Raw genomic sequence first — 14,022 nt, 5'->3', positions numbered from 1 at the left:
CTTTTTTTTTTCTTGGTCAGTTTAGCTAAAAGTTTGTTAATTTCGTTGATCTTTTCAAAGAACCAACTTTTGGTTTACTTTTTTTCTGTTTTTCTATTCTCTATTTCGTTTATTTCTGCCCTAATTTTTATTATCCCCTTCCTTCTGCTCGCTTTAGGTTTAGTTTGCTCTTCTTTTTCTAGATTCTTAAGGTGTAAGGTAGGTTATTGATTGGCAATCTTTCGTTTTAACGTAGGCATTTAACTGCTATAGCTTTAGCTTCATCCCTTAAGTTTTATTTGATGTGTTTCCATTTTTGTTCATCTCAAAGTATTTCCTAATTTTCCCTTGTGGTTTCTTCTTTGACCCATTGGTTTATTTGGGAGTGTGCTGTTTAATTCCACATATTTTTTATTTTCCCAAATTTTCTTCTGTTATTGATTTCTAACTCCCTTCCATAGTGGTTGGAGAACATGATTTATATTATTTCAATTCTTTAAGTTGATTGAGACTTACTTTATGGCCTAATATATGGTCTATCTTAGAGACGAGAATAACACATATCCTTCTAGGTGCATTTGAGAAGAAGGTGTGTATTCTGCTGTTGTTGGATGGCGTAGTCTATGGATGTCTGTTAGGTGTAGGTAGTATGTAGTATTGTTCAAGATTTCTTTTTTCTTGTTGATCTTCTGTTTAGTTGTTCAATACATTTTTGAAACTGGTATATTAAAGTCTCTGTTATTGTTGAATTGTCTCTTTTTCCTTTCAATTTTCTCAGTTTTTGCTTCATGTATTTTGAGGCTCTGTTTTAAGTGCATATGTGTTTATGTCTTCCAGATTTATTGACCCTTTTATCATTATAGAATGTCATTTTTTGATCTCTAATAACAATTTTTGTTAGTCTGTATTGTTGATGTTAACATAGCCACACCAGTTGTCTTTTGGGTGCTATTTTCATTGTGTATATTTTTCAATCCTTTTACTTTAAATATATTTGTGTCTTTGAATCTAAAGTGTGTATCTTGTAGACGGCATATAGTTGGATTATGTTTACGTTTTGTCCCTTCTTATCTCTGCCTTTTGGTTGAAGTGTTTAATCCACTTTACATTTACTATAATTACCCATAAGTTAGGATTTACACCTGCCATTTTGCTATTTGTTTTATATCTGTCTTATGTCTTCTTTGTTCCTATACGCCTCCATTTCTGCCTTCTTTTGTATTATATAAATATTTTTAGTGTACCATTTTAATTCTCTCATCATTACTTTTAGTATATTTTTTAAGTTATTTTCTTAGTGGTTTCTCTGAGAATTGCAATGAACATCTTAACTTAAAACAATCTAATTTGGATTCATACCAACTTAATTTTAGTAGTATTCAAAAACTTTGCTCCAATATAACTCCATTCCTTCCTCCTCCTTTGTGCATTACTGTCATACAAATTACATCTTTATACATTATATTCTCATCAACACAGTTTTATAATTATTGTTTTATGCAGTTATCTTATAAATCAAATAGGAGAAGAAAAGAGTTATATATATTTACTGTCTTTTATATTTACCTATGTAGTCACCTTTCATGGTGCTCTTCATTTCTTCATGTGAATTCAAGTTACCTTCTAGTGCCATTTTATTTAAGTCTGAGAGACCCCCTTTAGTAGTTCTTGTAGGACAGGTCCACTAGTAACAAATTCTCTCAGTTTTTTTTATCTGAGAGTGTCTTAATTTCTTCATTTTTGAATGATAGTTTTTTTAATTTTTATTTTTTATTGCAGTAACATTGGATTATAACATTAAATAGCTTTCAGATGTACATCATAGTATATTTCAGATTCTGTGTAGATTGCATCATGTTCACCACCCAAAAACTAATTATAGTCCATCACCTCACATGTGTACCTAATCCCCTCTTTTGCCTTTCCCCCTCCCCCCTTCCCCTATGGTAACCACCAATCCAATCTCTGTTGCTATGTCTTTGTCATTGTTTTTATCTCCTGCTTATGAGTGAGATCATATGATATTTGACTTTCTCCCTCTGACTTATTTCACTTAGAGTAATACCCTCAAGGTCCATCCACGTTGTCACAAATGGCTGGATTTCATCCTTTCTTATGGCTGAGTAGTATTCCATTATGCATATATACCACATCTTCTTTATCCATTCATCCCTTGATGGGCACCTAGGTTGCTTCCAAGTCTTGGCTCTTGTGAATAATGCTGCAGTGAACATAAGGGTACATGTATCTTTATGTATTTGTGTTTTCAAGTTGTTTGGATAAATACCCAGCAGTGAAATAGCTGGATCATATGGTAGATCTATTCTTAATTTTCTGAGGATACTCCATACTGCTTTCCAGAGTGGCTGTACCAGTTTTCACTGAATGGTAGTTTTTCTAGATTTAGGATTGCTGGTTGACGTTCTTTCAGTACTTTGAATATGTCATCCCACTGCCTTCTGGCTTCCATCATATCTGCTGATAAGTCAGGTATTAATCTTATTCAGAATCATTTGTACATACTGAGTTGTTTTTCTCTTGTTGCTTTCAAGATTCTTTGTTTTGGCTTTGGCGGTTTGACCATGATGTGTCTGTGTGTAGATCTCTTTGATTTTATTCTACTTAGAGTTCATTGAGCTTCTTGTATATATAGATTAAATTTTCATCAAATCTGGGAAGGTTTTGGCCAGTATTTCTTCAATATCTCTTCCACTTTGTCTCTCATCTCTATAATACTGCCATTATTTGTATGTTTCTACACTTGATGGTGTCCCACAGGTCTCTGATGCTCTGTCCAGTTTTCTTCATTTTTTTTTCTTTTTGTTCCTCTGGATAATCTTAATTGACCTATCTTTAAATTCCCTGATTCTTTCTTCTGCCAGTTCAGATCTGTTGTAGAGCCCCTCCAGTGAATTTTTCATTTTAGTTGTGGTACTTTCTAGCCCCAGAATTTTTATTTGATGCTTTTTAAATAATTTCTATTTTATTGATATTCTATCTTTGGCAAGATATTGTTCTTATACTTTCCTTTATTTCTTTAGGCATGGTTTCCTTTAGTCCTTTGAACATATTTATAAACAGCTGATTTAAATTCTTTTCCCAATAAGTCCAGTGTTTGAGCTACCTCAGAGAAAGAGTCTATCAGCTTTATTTTCCTGTGTGTGGGTCCATACTTTTCTGTTTCATTTTATGTCTTATTTTTGTTGTTGTTGAAAACTGGATAATTTAAATAATGTTGCAACTCTGGAAATCAGATTACCTCCCTCACCCCAGGGTTTGTTGTTGTTGCTTTTTGTTGTTTTGTTTTTGTTGGTGTTTGTTTGTTTGCTTGTTTAGTGACTTTCTTGGACTAATTCTTTAATGTCTGTATTCTTTGTTGTGTGCAGTCACTGAAGTCTTTATTCACTTAGCTTAGTAGTCAGTTAATAACTGGAGAGTGATTTCCTTAAATGCCTTGAATCAATGTCTTCCACATTTTGTGAAGTGGCTCTGTGTATGTGTTGGGGCTCAGCTTCAGTGTTCCATCAGTTTACATTTCTGCCTTAGCCTTCACTTCCTGCTTGCATAGAGCCTCAAAGTCAGCCAAATGTGAGAGATTAGTCTTTTTAGGTCTTTCCTGGGAATGTGTACAGCCCTGCACATGTGTTTGGCTCCTATATCCCCAGGAATATTTCAGGGCTTTTCAAAGACCCCTGTGGATGCCTCATCCCCCATGTTTTTCTTTTAAGTGTTTTGGTCATTCTCTTGTTTGCCCCAGCTGATATGGCTGCTTCATGCAGCTGGGATGTTAAAGTATTATGCCTGATTTTTTTCACCAAATTCCTAGGGATAGGGCTTTTCTCAATGAGTGAGCTCTGAGTCAGGTCAAATAAGCCCTCTGAATAATGCTTTCCCAGGGAACTGCCAAACCGATCAAAAAGTGACAAATCTCTGGGGATGGTGCTTTTTCGCAGGCTCCAAAACTATTTTGTGCCTTCCAGTGACTGCCAGGATGCTGGTTTTCACTACTACTGTAGTTCCACAGCTGCTTGTTTTTAAGGTTATTGTGGAGGTAGGGAAAGAGAAGGGATGGGAATAGGCAACTTAAAACGCAAAACGCTCACTGTTCTTATTGAAATTCTGCTATTTTTCTTGAATAACACTCCTTGGATTGTTGCAAGCCTTTGATTAACCAGTGTTTGCCACTGTTCTCATTGCTTTCATGGAGGAGCACACTTTTGGAGGTCCTCACCATGCTTTTCCTAAAGTGCTTCTCTTGTCAATGTTTCCTTAAGGTCCAAGAAAGCAGGTTCTTATGATCAAGCGCTCAGGGGCCAGGCCCCAAAGAACGAGACCCATGGACTTAGTTGGATACCAGTTCTGCTGGACTCTGGCTTTCCTTACATTTTAGGCTTTAGACACCAGACTAAGTGGTTACAGAGCTGCCTCTGTTCTGCCCAGTTTGGGTCTGCCCCATCTGACCTGTGAGAGTACCTAGAACTCACTCTCATGCAGTCCTCTAAGAGAAGAGCAACTCACAAAGGGAACCAGAATCTAACCCAGTGTTCCCACCCATTCTCATGGCCTAGAGGTCAGGGGAGCCCTGTTGAGGAAATGTGTGCTGCAATGGTAGTAGTGGTGTCTCATGTCAGATTTTTCCTCTTGGATTAGGAATTCCTGCTGAAGATTTTCTGTGTGTTCCGGAACCTGATGAAGATGAGTGTCTTTCCTCGGGACTGGATGGTGATGAGACTTCTCACAAGCAAGTGAGTGTAGAAGGGCCCTGCACCAGCATCCACTGAACTGTTCTCAGACTAAGGAGAGTGTGCATATTTGTGAAAGAGAAAGCAAGACAGAGATCAAGGCAATGAGGGAAGAGCGGAGAGGGTAAACGTGAAAACTGTTTGGAGGCACAATCACTAGGACTTGACCATTTACCATAAGTTCAAGAAGAAGAAAGCTTCAAAGATAGTTCAAAAATGGAGTCTAAGTGCCTGGCAGATGGTGTCATGGTAAGAACAGAGAAGGAAATATTAAGGATGTGAAATATAATACCTAGAGAAGGGTTCCTCCTTGAGGAAGGCCTGCTCACTGGTCCGTTGGCCTCTGTTGCTCTCTAGTTTCAGGCGGTATCCCAAACTCTCCTCTTAATTTGATTTGCATTGTCTGCCAGACACTGCTTGCTTCCCACAGCTAGTGCTAATTACCAACTTGAGTCCTGGCTATGAGGCTCTGACCACTTGTGACTCCAGCCACAGAATTCGCTCTAAGGCTGACCCCAAATTTTCTGTCTCATTCATAGTTCTAACCTGTGCTGCTTCTTGGCAAACCAGACAAGTGATGCAACTGGTAAAGTGTTGGCTCAACTGGTCTTCCTCCAGTCAGGAGAAGGCCATTGGCCTCCACTCTCTAACCTGCTGCCTCCTCCCATGGATCTGCCTTTTATGTTGGTATTATGCAGAATGTAGTATTATTTGTGTTAGCTATATTAGCAGGGTATCAGCATGGTCTTTCCACTTCATACCTTTTTTTTTTTTACTGAGGAAAATTAGTCCTGAGCTAACATCTGTACCATTCTTCCTCCACTTTATATGTGAGTTGCTGCCACAACATGGCTGACGTGTGGCGTTAGGTCCGCACCTAGGATCCGAACCTGCAAACCCAAGCCACCAAAGTGGAGCATGCCAAACTTAACCACTAGACCACAGAGCCAGCCCCTCTTTGTACCTTTTATAGGGATATTTTTTCTTTTTTCAAAACTGCAAACCTTTTATACAGAACAGAAGAATGGTTATAAACAAGGTTTCACAGATAGCTTCTCAAATAGAGGATTTTCCATTTGACTTCCTCTTGTTTCTGTCTGGTAGCTTTACTCAGAGTACTTCAGGCTCCCCAGCCCATCCTGCAGGAGCAGCCTCTTCTTTCAAGTCTCTTACCTTTCAAATTTGTTATCCCCTCTGCTGATGGGCTGATCTCTCTAATACACCGTTTTTGCCTTGCCCCTCTTCTGCAACAAAGCCTGGTGGTCATTGTTAGACATAACCTCCTTTGCCAGGCAGCCAAGGCCCTCTGTAATCAAGCCCTTACTTGCCTGTCACACCTCACTTCCTCTCTACCTCAACCTGTGCCCTTGGTTCCAGCAAGCGAGGCTCCCATTGCCCCTTACATATGCCCAGGCTAAAATTGAGAGTGATATTCTTGACCAAAGGCTAAAATCACATGCCTTATAAATGAAAAGAGTAGTATATGACAAAGTAGGTACTTAATAACTATAAACCCTTATTACCAAGTAAAATAGTAAAATTATATTCTAAGTCCTCTGGTGTTCATAATATGTGTTCATTACCCAAAAGTCCTCAAAATGCTAGAATCACTCTTTGAACTGTAAGAAACTTTAAAGAAATATCAAACCCCACCCTCCTCCTTTTATAGGAAGGGAAATGGAGCCTAGAGAGAATTTGTACCAAGGCCAGGTCATGGCAGAGCATGGTCTAGAACCCACTGATGTTCTATTCTGTTCTGCTAACTATGGGGCATTTCTCCAGTACTGGTTTTTTGTAGGGTTTGTGCCATCTCTCTTTCCTTTATAGTCACATCTTACATAAGAGCAAGTTGTACTCAAGAAGTTCTCACACAAGCCATAGACAATTGATGCTAAGCTGTTGGATGCCATTGTTAGTCTTTTAACTCTGCCAACGCCTTGTTCCCTTACTGCAGTATTATAGTCACTACTGTCCAGTACCTTTCTTCTGCACTGCACAAGAATTTCACAGAGACAGACTTCGACTTTAAGGTAGGAGCTCCGGAAATCCATCACTATCTTTGTAATAACCCTAGAAAGCCAAAAACCAAGGTCGCTATTTTTGTTTTTGTTTTACTTAAAACAACCATTTTATTTCGCTTACAACTTTGCACATCAGGAATTTGAGAAGGACTCAGCCGGGTGTCAGCTAGGGGGCTGGGGGCTGGGAGCCAGGGCAAGCTCACTGGTTTTTGCTTTATTAATGTGTTCATAGTATCAAATAGCTTCTAAGCTTGATAGAGACTGGAATATGACCTAGGAGCTCCCCTGGTGTTGGGAGCCAGACATTCACGAGTATGCTTTCTAGTCCAGAATCAACACTATTGGCTTCAGAGGAGTCAAGAAAGAAAAAAAAAAAAAGTCTATTTCCAAAGATATATAAAAAGGAAAAAAAATCAAGATCTTAAAATTGTAAAATGAATTCTGTGCTACATGCATATATTTAGAATCTCTCCTTGCAAGATTAAGGACTCGGGCTGTCAGATGTTTCCTCTTTCTCTGTCTCTCTAGGTATGGAATTCTTATTTTAGCCTGGCAGTTCTGTTCATAAATCAGCCAAGCCTCCAGCTAGAAATCATCACTTCATCCAAGAGGAAGAAGATTCTAGATAAGTAAGACATATGTCTCTTATTCGTCTCTCTACCACATGCCCAGATGGGGTTATGTTTCCATGAGAGGCTCCTTTAGAAGTTACAAGGTTCTCACTGGGTAGCTTCCCAAGGAGCCACATATGAGAGTTCACTTGAGAACCAAATGACTTGGTATTTGGGGAAGCATTAGAAACTGTGCTGAAGTACTAGCCTCAGTGGGTTTGTAGTCCTGTCTTCCTGAACCTTCTCCCACTAACAGCTGGTTCCTGTGTTACTATTTCCAGGTATGGGGACATGCGTGTGATGATGGCTTATGAACTGTTCAGCATGTGGCAAAATTTGGGTAGGTCTTTTCTCCCTATTTTTCCCTTCCACATGTTGCATAGCCAAATAAAAAATAATAAGACTAATAATTTTCCCCAGGTTTTATGATTGTTAATTCAAACCCAAGAGATCTTTACATATCTTTAGTATAACACCTCAGATGGATAGTGGAACACATGTACACAAAGCCCTTGGCAGGAAGAGCTAGTTTGAGAAATAAGACCTCGTAATACATATGCACAATATCTTTTTTTGTTGTTTGTTTGTTTTTGTTTTTTTGTGAGAAAGATTGACCCTGAGCTGACATCTGTGCCCATCTTCCTCTATTTTGTATATGGGATGCTGCCACAGCATGGTTTGATAAGCGGTGCATAGGTCCACACCCAGGATCTGAACCTACCAACCCCAGGCCACCAAAACAGAGCACGCAGACTTAACCACTATGCCATTGGGCTGGCCCCTGCAATCTCTTTTTTGAGAACTGAAGTCAAAAGGAGAAAAAAAGATGAGGGCTCCAGTAGTTTTTCCCAGTTTGAGAACTCATGCCTGTAAAATCCCCTGTGCTCTTCATGTCCCAGTCCAGATGTTGCAGGCTCAAAAGCCTAGATCTTGGAGATACTCAGCACATGAGCAAGGGCAGCTATTCATTTTAATAAAGATTGAAACACTTCTTGGGTCTCTGGTATTCAGGTATGCAGATCAGGTTCCTGACATCAATTGCATGAAGATTGAGTATGAAAGGGGAATTACAGCCCCTAGGTAAGATTGATTTTAGCTTCCTTTCGACAGCTTCTCTTTACAGCTTCTCTAATAGCCATTGCTTTGGATCTGAAATTGTTAAAAGAGTTTTGGTAGAATTCTTGGATTGCCCTGGTGACTAGGTGGGCCATCCTTTGGAACTGGGCTTCTGAGTGCCCTGTCAAGATGCTAGAGAAGCTGTTTTTACTCTTCCTAGTGAAGTCTGCTTTCAGCTGAGCTCATGGCTCTGAAGCCTTAGGAATGATGGTCATAAAATCTTACAGTCCTCCATTGACTATCCTAGTCACTAACCCTAGAGGCAGCAGGCATGGTACAAGCCATTCCTGCCAGCAAGCACTAGGGCCTTCCAGCCGATGAGTGGGGATGCATTTCCCCAAGCAGGCTTTCCAGCTTCAGTACTCTTACTCCCTATACCTAGCACAATTTGGGTATAGATTTTGACCTTAAAGCTGACTCTGAAATTCTCAGGAACACAAGGGACTAGCAACTGTACCAATTATCAAGATTGGAATATACAGAATTAGCCTTAGGGCTAACATTGTTTCCTTAAATAGGCTTTCAAAATGAAAGAAATCAAAAAAGATGCCAAATTTGTCTGATAAAACCATTCCTGCCTCATTGTTTTTGGTGGAAATGGCATTTTCTGTTCCTCAAGAACTGATTTACTTGGCTGTAGCAATCAGTATACAGGCCCAGTTTGTCTTCTTCTTAGTCTCTGAAGGACTGAAAGCAGAGCTCTGGAAAGTGGTTCACTCTGTTTCACCATTGCAAGGAAGAGAAAATTTCTGTCCCAGGGTCCTCAGGACTGACCCTGACTTCTGGGAACATGCCCCAGATGGCAATGCAGTCACAGGGAAGCCCACATCACCCACTTCCATGGAAAGGCCTTATTAAGAAAGTTGAGGGATGAGCTGAGCTGGTCTGAATAGATGTAATGCTACCATCAGAAATGGAATGTGAAGACGGGGCAGGGGGCAGGGAGGTGTTACGGAGAGAGTCTCTAAGCTGCTCTGTCAAAGGAGGGCTGTGCAGGAGGCTCCTGCTAACTCAGGAGAGGGCCTTTTGGGCATACATGAGTGTAGACAATGAAGAGGCCCATGGATTTCAGACTTCTAGTGGCTGGACCAGGGACTGAACATCCCCATCACTTAAATGCCTCTGAGCTAGTGGTAGAAACCCCAGGGATAGGGTTTGTGTTTAAGCATAAATAGATAGATTTTCCTTGATAAATAAACACTTTGAACAGACTATCTGAAACTGTCACAGGTTACTCAGAAATCCTATTCTGTCTAGAGTAGTGAACTCTGTTCCTTGACCTCAGAATGATTTTCAGTTAATTTGTGGAATCTCACAGTAAATTCTTTGGAAAGGCAGTTTGTGATTGTTGAACATTTGTTTTAACTGGGCTGGGCCAATTTTATCCATGAACTCTAAAAAGCCAAGAGAGGGAATATCTCAGAAAACTGTAGGGGAGAGCTTCCTTTGTTCTCATATGCTTCCAGTAGGGATCAAAACACGTGCCGTGGCCCCATTTTGGAGGCTTCCATGGAAGGAGAAAGGCAAGCATAAATTAATATCTGTTGGTTTTGTTGTTCAGGTGAACATAAGATCCACTTTATTCCGGGAATGATTGGTCCTTTTCTGGGCGTGACATTGGTCCCACAGCCAGAAGTGCGAAATATCATGATTCCCATCTTTCATGACATGATGGACTGGGAGCAGAGGAAAAATGGCAACTTCAAACAGGTAAGATGACACCTGGCAGTGTTCAGGGTGCTCTCCTCTGGAATGGACCCCTTGTGTCCAGGCAGGTGATGCAGATGGCCAGGCTATGGTTCCAGTGGGAATGGGCTGTGACTTGGCCATCTTGAATCCTGTTCAAGGGTTTTCTCTTACTTGCTGGCCAGAATTGATTTGTGGATTTTTTTCACAAAGTTAGAGCCAGAAAAGAATCAGAGGAAAGGAATGAACATCATGTGAAAGGAGCTTTCTGAGCAAGGAGAGAATAGCTAAGACTGTAACCTCCCAGCTTCACTCAGGAGAAGGCCCTGGGAGTGTGCTGTCCTTCCTCTCTGGAGGATCCCCAAGGCATGGTCCAAGCATTTCTAGGGCTGGAGCCCAGACCGGATGACTTCATGGCTCAGGGCAGCCCAGAATTCCACAGATTCCTGCACAGAGGGGTGGGTCCAGGAGGTATAAGCCCTTGACTTCTGACTGAGTAGCTTCAGGCTATCCCTCTGTGAGATTCTTCTGCCATTCCTATGGTATAAGAGATGGTCCCTGCCTTTATATCTATAGCTCCAGGATATGGGACTACCAGGGTTCAGTGATAGGGAAGCCGGTTTTAGCTAATAAAAGAAAGAACTTGCCAGCAATAAGAACTTTCTGTTCACTGTAAGCTGGCCTGCTTTGGGAGATGGGGAGTTTCTTTTTGCTGGTGGTTCTCAAGTAGAAGCTCCCAGGAGGCCTCTAGGGGAAATTTCCATATTGGTTTGGGGACTGTACCAGTTCCCCACTAAGCTCCCTCCCAAACTTGTGATTCTGGGATAAACCAGTGGTCTTAGAGTGAGTGACTGTAACAGTGAGGAGCAGACTAGGCAAACAGTAATTTGAAAATTTTTTTTAGTTTTAAACTTACAAAGAATTAAATTCACTTTTTGATTTACAGTACTATGAATTTTGGCAAATAAAGAAAGTCATATAACTACCGCTGCAGTCAAGACTTTTTAAATTCCTGTGCTTTCATCTTGCTGCCCTTTTGTACTCAGACACTTCCCCTACCTTTAACCTATGGCAACCACTGATCTGTTCTCCATCACTATAGGTGTACCTTTTCCAGAATGTCATGTAATTGAAATCATGTAGAGTGTGGCCTTTTGAAACTAGCTTCTTTCACTTAGCATAATGCCTTTGCAAGATTCATCCATGATGCGTGTATCTGTTTTTCTATTGCTGAGTACTATTCTGTTGCGATTTCTTCATTCACCATTTGAAAGACATTTGAGTTTTCACTTTTTTGATGATTATGAATAAATCTGATAAAAAACATTTCTTTACAGGTTTTCGTATGAATATAAACTTTCATTTTTTCTTGGGTAAATACCTAGGAATAGGATTGTTGAGTATTGTGGTAAATATTTATGTTTAACTTTACAAGAAGCTATCATACTCTTTTCCAAAGTGGCTATACCATTTTGAAGTCCCAGCTGCCATGGTATATGAGAGTTCTGGTTGATCTGTATACTCACCAGCATTTGATATCTCTGTTTATTTTAGCCATTCTGATAGGTGTATAGTTGTATACCATTGTGGTTTTAATTTCCATTTCCCTAATGACTAATATTGTTGAGCATCTTTTAATGTGCTTATTTACCATCTTTTTATCTTCTTTGGTGAAATGATTCTTCAAAACTTGCGTTTTGGGGAGGAGGGGGGTTTAGTGTTTGTCTCTTGACTATTTCCTTTACTATTTCTTTGATTTTTTTATTGAGGTCACTTTAGTTTATAACATGATATAAATTTCAGGTGTACATACATGTATTTTGACTTTTGTATAGACTACATCGTGTTCACCAGCAAAAGTCTAGTTTCCATCTGTCACCATACAAATGTCCCCCTTTACCCCTTTTGCCTTCCCCCCACCTCCTTTCCCCTCTGGTAATCACTAGTCTTTTTTCTGTATCTATGTGTTTGTTTGTTTTGTTATTTTTTTTCTATCTCTCACATATGCATGAAATCATACAGTATTTGTCTTTCTCCATCAGACTTATTTTGCTTAGCATAATACCCTCAAGGTCCATCCATATTGTCACAAATGGCAAGATTTCATCTTTTTATGGCTGAGTAGTATTCCATTGTATGTATACATACCACATATTCTCTATCCACTCATCTATCAATGGACACTTAGGATTTTTCCATGTCTTGGCTATTGTAAATAATGCTACAGTGAACATAGGGTGCATATATCTTTTCAAATTAATGTCTTCAGATTCTTTGGATAAATATCCAGAAGTGGAATAGCTGGATCATATGGTAGTTCTATGAAACTTGTGTTTATTTTTAATTGAGTTGTTTGTTTTCTTATTGTTGAGTTTTGAGAGTTCTTTATATATTCTGGATGTAGGTCCTTTGTTGAATATATGATTTACAAATATTTTCTCCCAGTTTTTAGCTTGTCTTTTCGTTTACTAAACAGTCTCTTTCATAGAACAAAAGTTTTTAATTTTTATGCAGGCTAATTTATCAATGTTTTTCTTATATGAATCATGCTTTGGGGATCGTGTCTGAGAACTCTTTGCCTAACCCAGGACCACAAAACTTTTTCCCTTATGTTTCTTCTGGAAGTTTTATAATTTTACATTTAGATCTATATCTATTCTGAGGTAATGTTTGTATAAGGTATGAAGTATGGGTCAAGGCTCTTTTTTTTTTTTTAAGGAAGATTAGCCCTGAGCTAACTACTGCCAGTCCTCCTCTTTTTGCTGAGGAAGCCTGGCCCTGAGCTAACATCGTGCCCATCTTCCTCTACTTTATCTGTGGGACGCCTACCACAGCATGGCATGCCAAGCAGTGTCATGTCCGCACCCGGGATCTGAACCGGTGAACCCTGGGCCACTGGGAAGCGGAACGTGCGAACTTAACCACTGCGCCACCGGCCCAGCCCCCAAGGCTCTTTTTTTTGCATATAGATATCCAGCACTTTTTGTTGAAAAGACTATTCTTTATCAAAAACACCATTTGGATCTCTTTGTGGACTCATTAGTCTTTCCATTGATCTACATGTCTAATCTTTCACCAATACCACACTGTCTTGATGATGGTAGCTTTATAGTTAGTCTTAGAATTAGGTGATGTGGATCCTCTAGCTTTGCTCTTTTTTTTTTCAATATTGTATTAGCTGTTCCAATTCTTTTTCCTGTAAATCTCAGAATCAACCTGTCAATATCTACAAAAATTCCTGCTGGGATTTTGACTGAGATTGCATTGAATCTACAGAGCATATTGGGAAGAATTGATACCTTAATGATACTTCTAGTCCATGAAGACAGTATATCTCTCCATTTATTTAGATATTCTTTGATTTCTTTTATTAATGTTTTGTAGTTTCAGCATACAGATCGTGCACATATGTTGTTAGATTTATAGGTATTTCCTTTTGGGTGCTATCATAAGTTATTCTGACTTTTAAATTTTATTTTCCAGTTGTTTGTTGCTAGTATAGAAACAGAATTGTTTTTATATATTGTTAACCTTGTATCCTACACCCTTGCTAAACTCACTTATTTTCAAAGCTTTTTTGTAGATTCCTTGGGATTTTCTATTTAGATGATCCAGTTACCTGTGAATAGAGACAATTTTATTTCTTCCTTTCTAATCTGTATGCCTCTTCTTTCTTTTTCTTGCCTCATTGCACTGACTAGGACCTCTGATGTGATGTTAAATAAGAGTGATAAGAGTGGACATCCTTGCCTTGTTCTTAATCTAAGGGGAAAGCATTCAGTGCTTTACAATTCAATATGATGCTAGCTCTTGTTTTTTTTTTATAGATGCTCTTTATCATGGGTAATTAGTATTTAAGACAAGAAC

At 39.3% G+C, this 14,022-nt stretch overlaps 1 protein-coding gene across 38 annotated transcripts in view; it reads left to right on the top strand.

The window, feature by feature from the left end:
- The window catches only part of DOCK3 (dedicator of cytokinesis 3), a 445,464-nt gene that overhangs the window by 385,756 nt on the left and 45,686 nt on the right, over positions 1–14,022 (top strand). For all 38 annotated transcript variants that reach the window (XR_011526962.1, XR_011526961.1, XR_011526959.1 and 35 more), the window contains 5 exons: positions 4,630–4,724; positions 6,676–6,751; positions 7,271–7,371; positions 7,635–7,693; positions 10,031–10,179. Coding sequence is in view for 34 of the 38 variants with exons in the window: in XM_070575184.1 (XP_070431285.1) it covers positions 4,630–4,724; positions 6,676–6,751; positions 7,271–7,371; positions 7,635–7,693; positions 10,031–10,179 (480 nt within the window). In the remaining 4 variants the exon portion in view is untranslated. The remainder of the gene's footprint in view (positions 1–4,629; positions 4,725–6,675; positions 6,752–7,270; positions 7,372–7,634; positions 7,694–10,030; positions 10,180–14,022) is intronic.

Source organism: Equus przewalskii, chromosome 15 (assembly GCF_037783145.1).
Source record: "Equus przewalskii isolate Varuska chromosome 15, EquPr2, whole genome shotgun sequence".
In the NCBI taxonomy this organism is placed as follows: domain Eukaryota; kingdom Metazoa; phylum Chordata; class Mammalia; order Perissodactyla; family Equidae; genus Equus; species Equus przewalskii.
The sequence above is the reverse complement of the archived record's forward strand: the minus strand, read 5'-3'. Positions and strand labels throughout refer to the sequence as shown.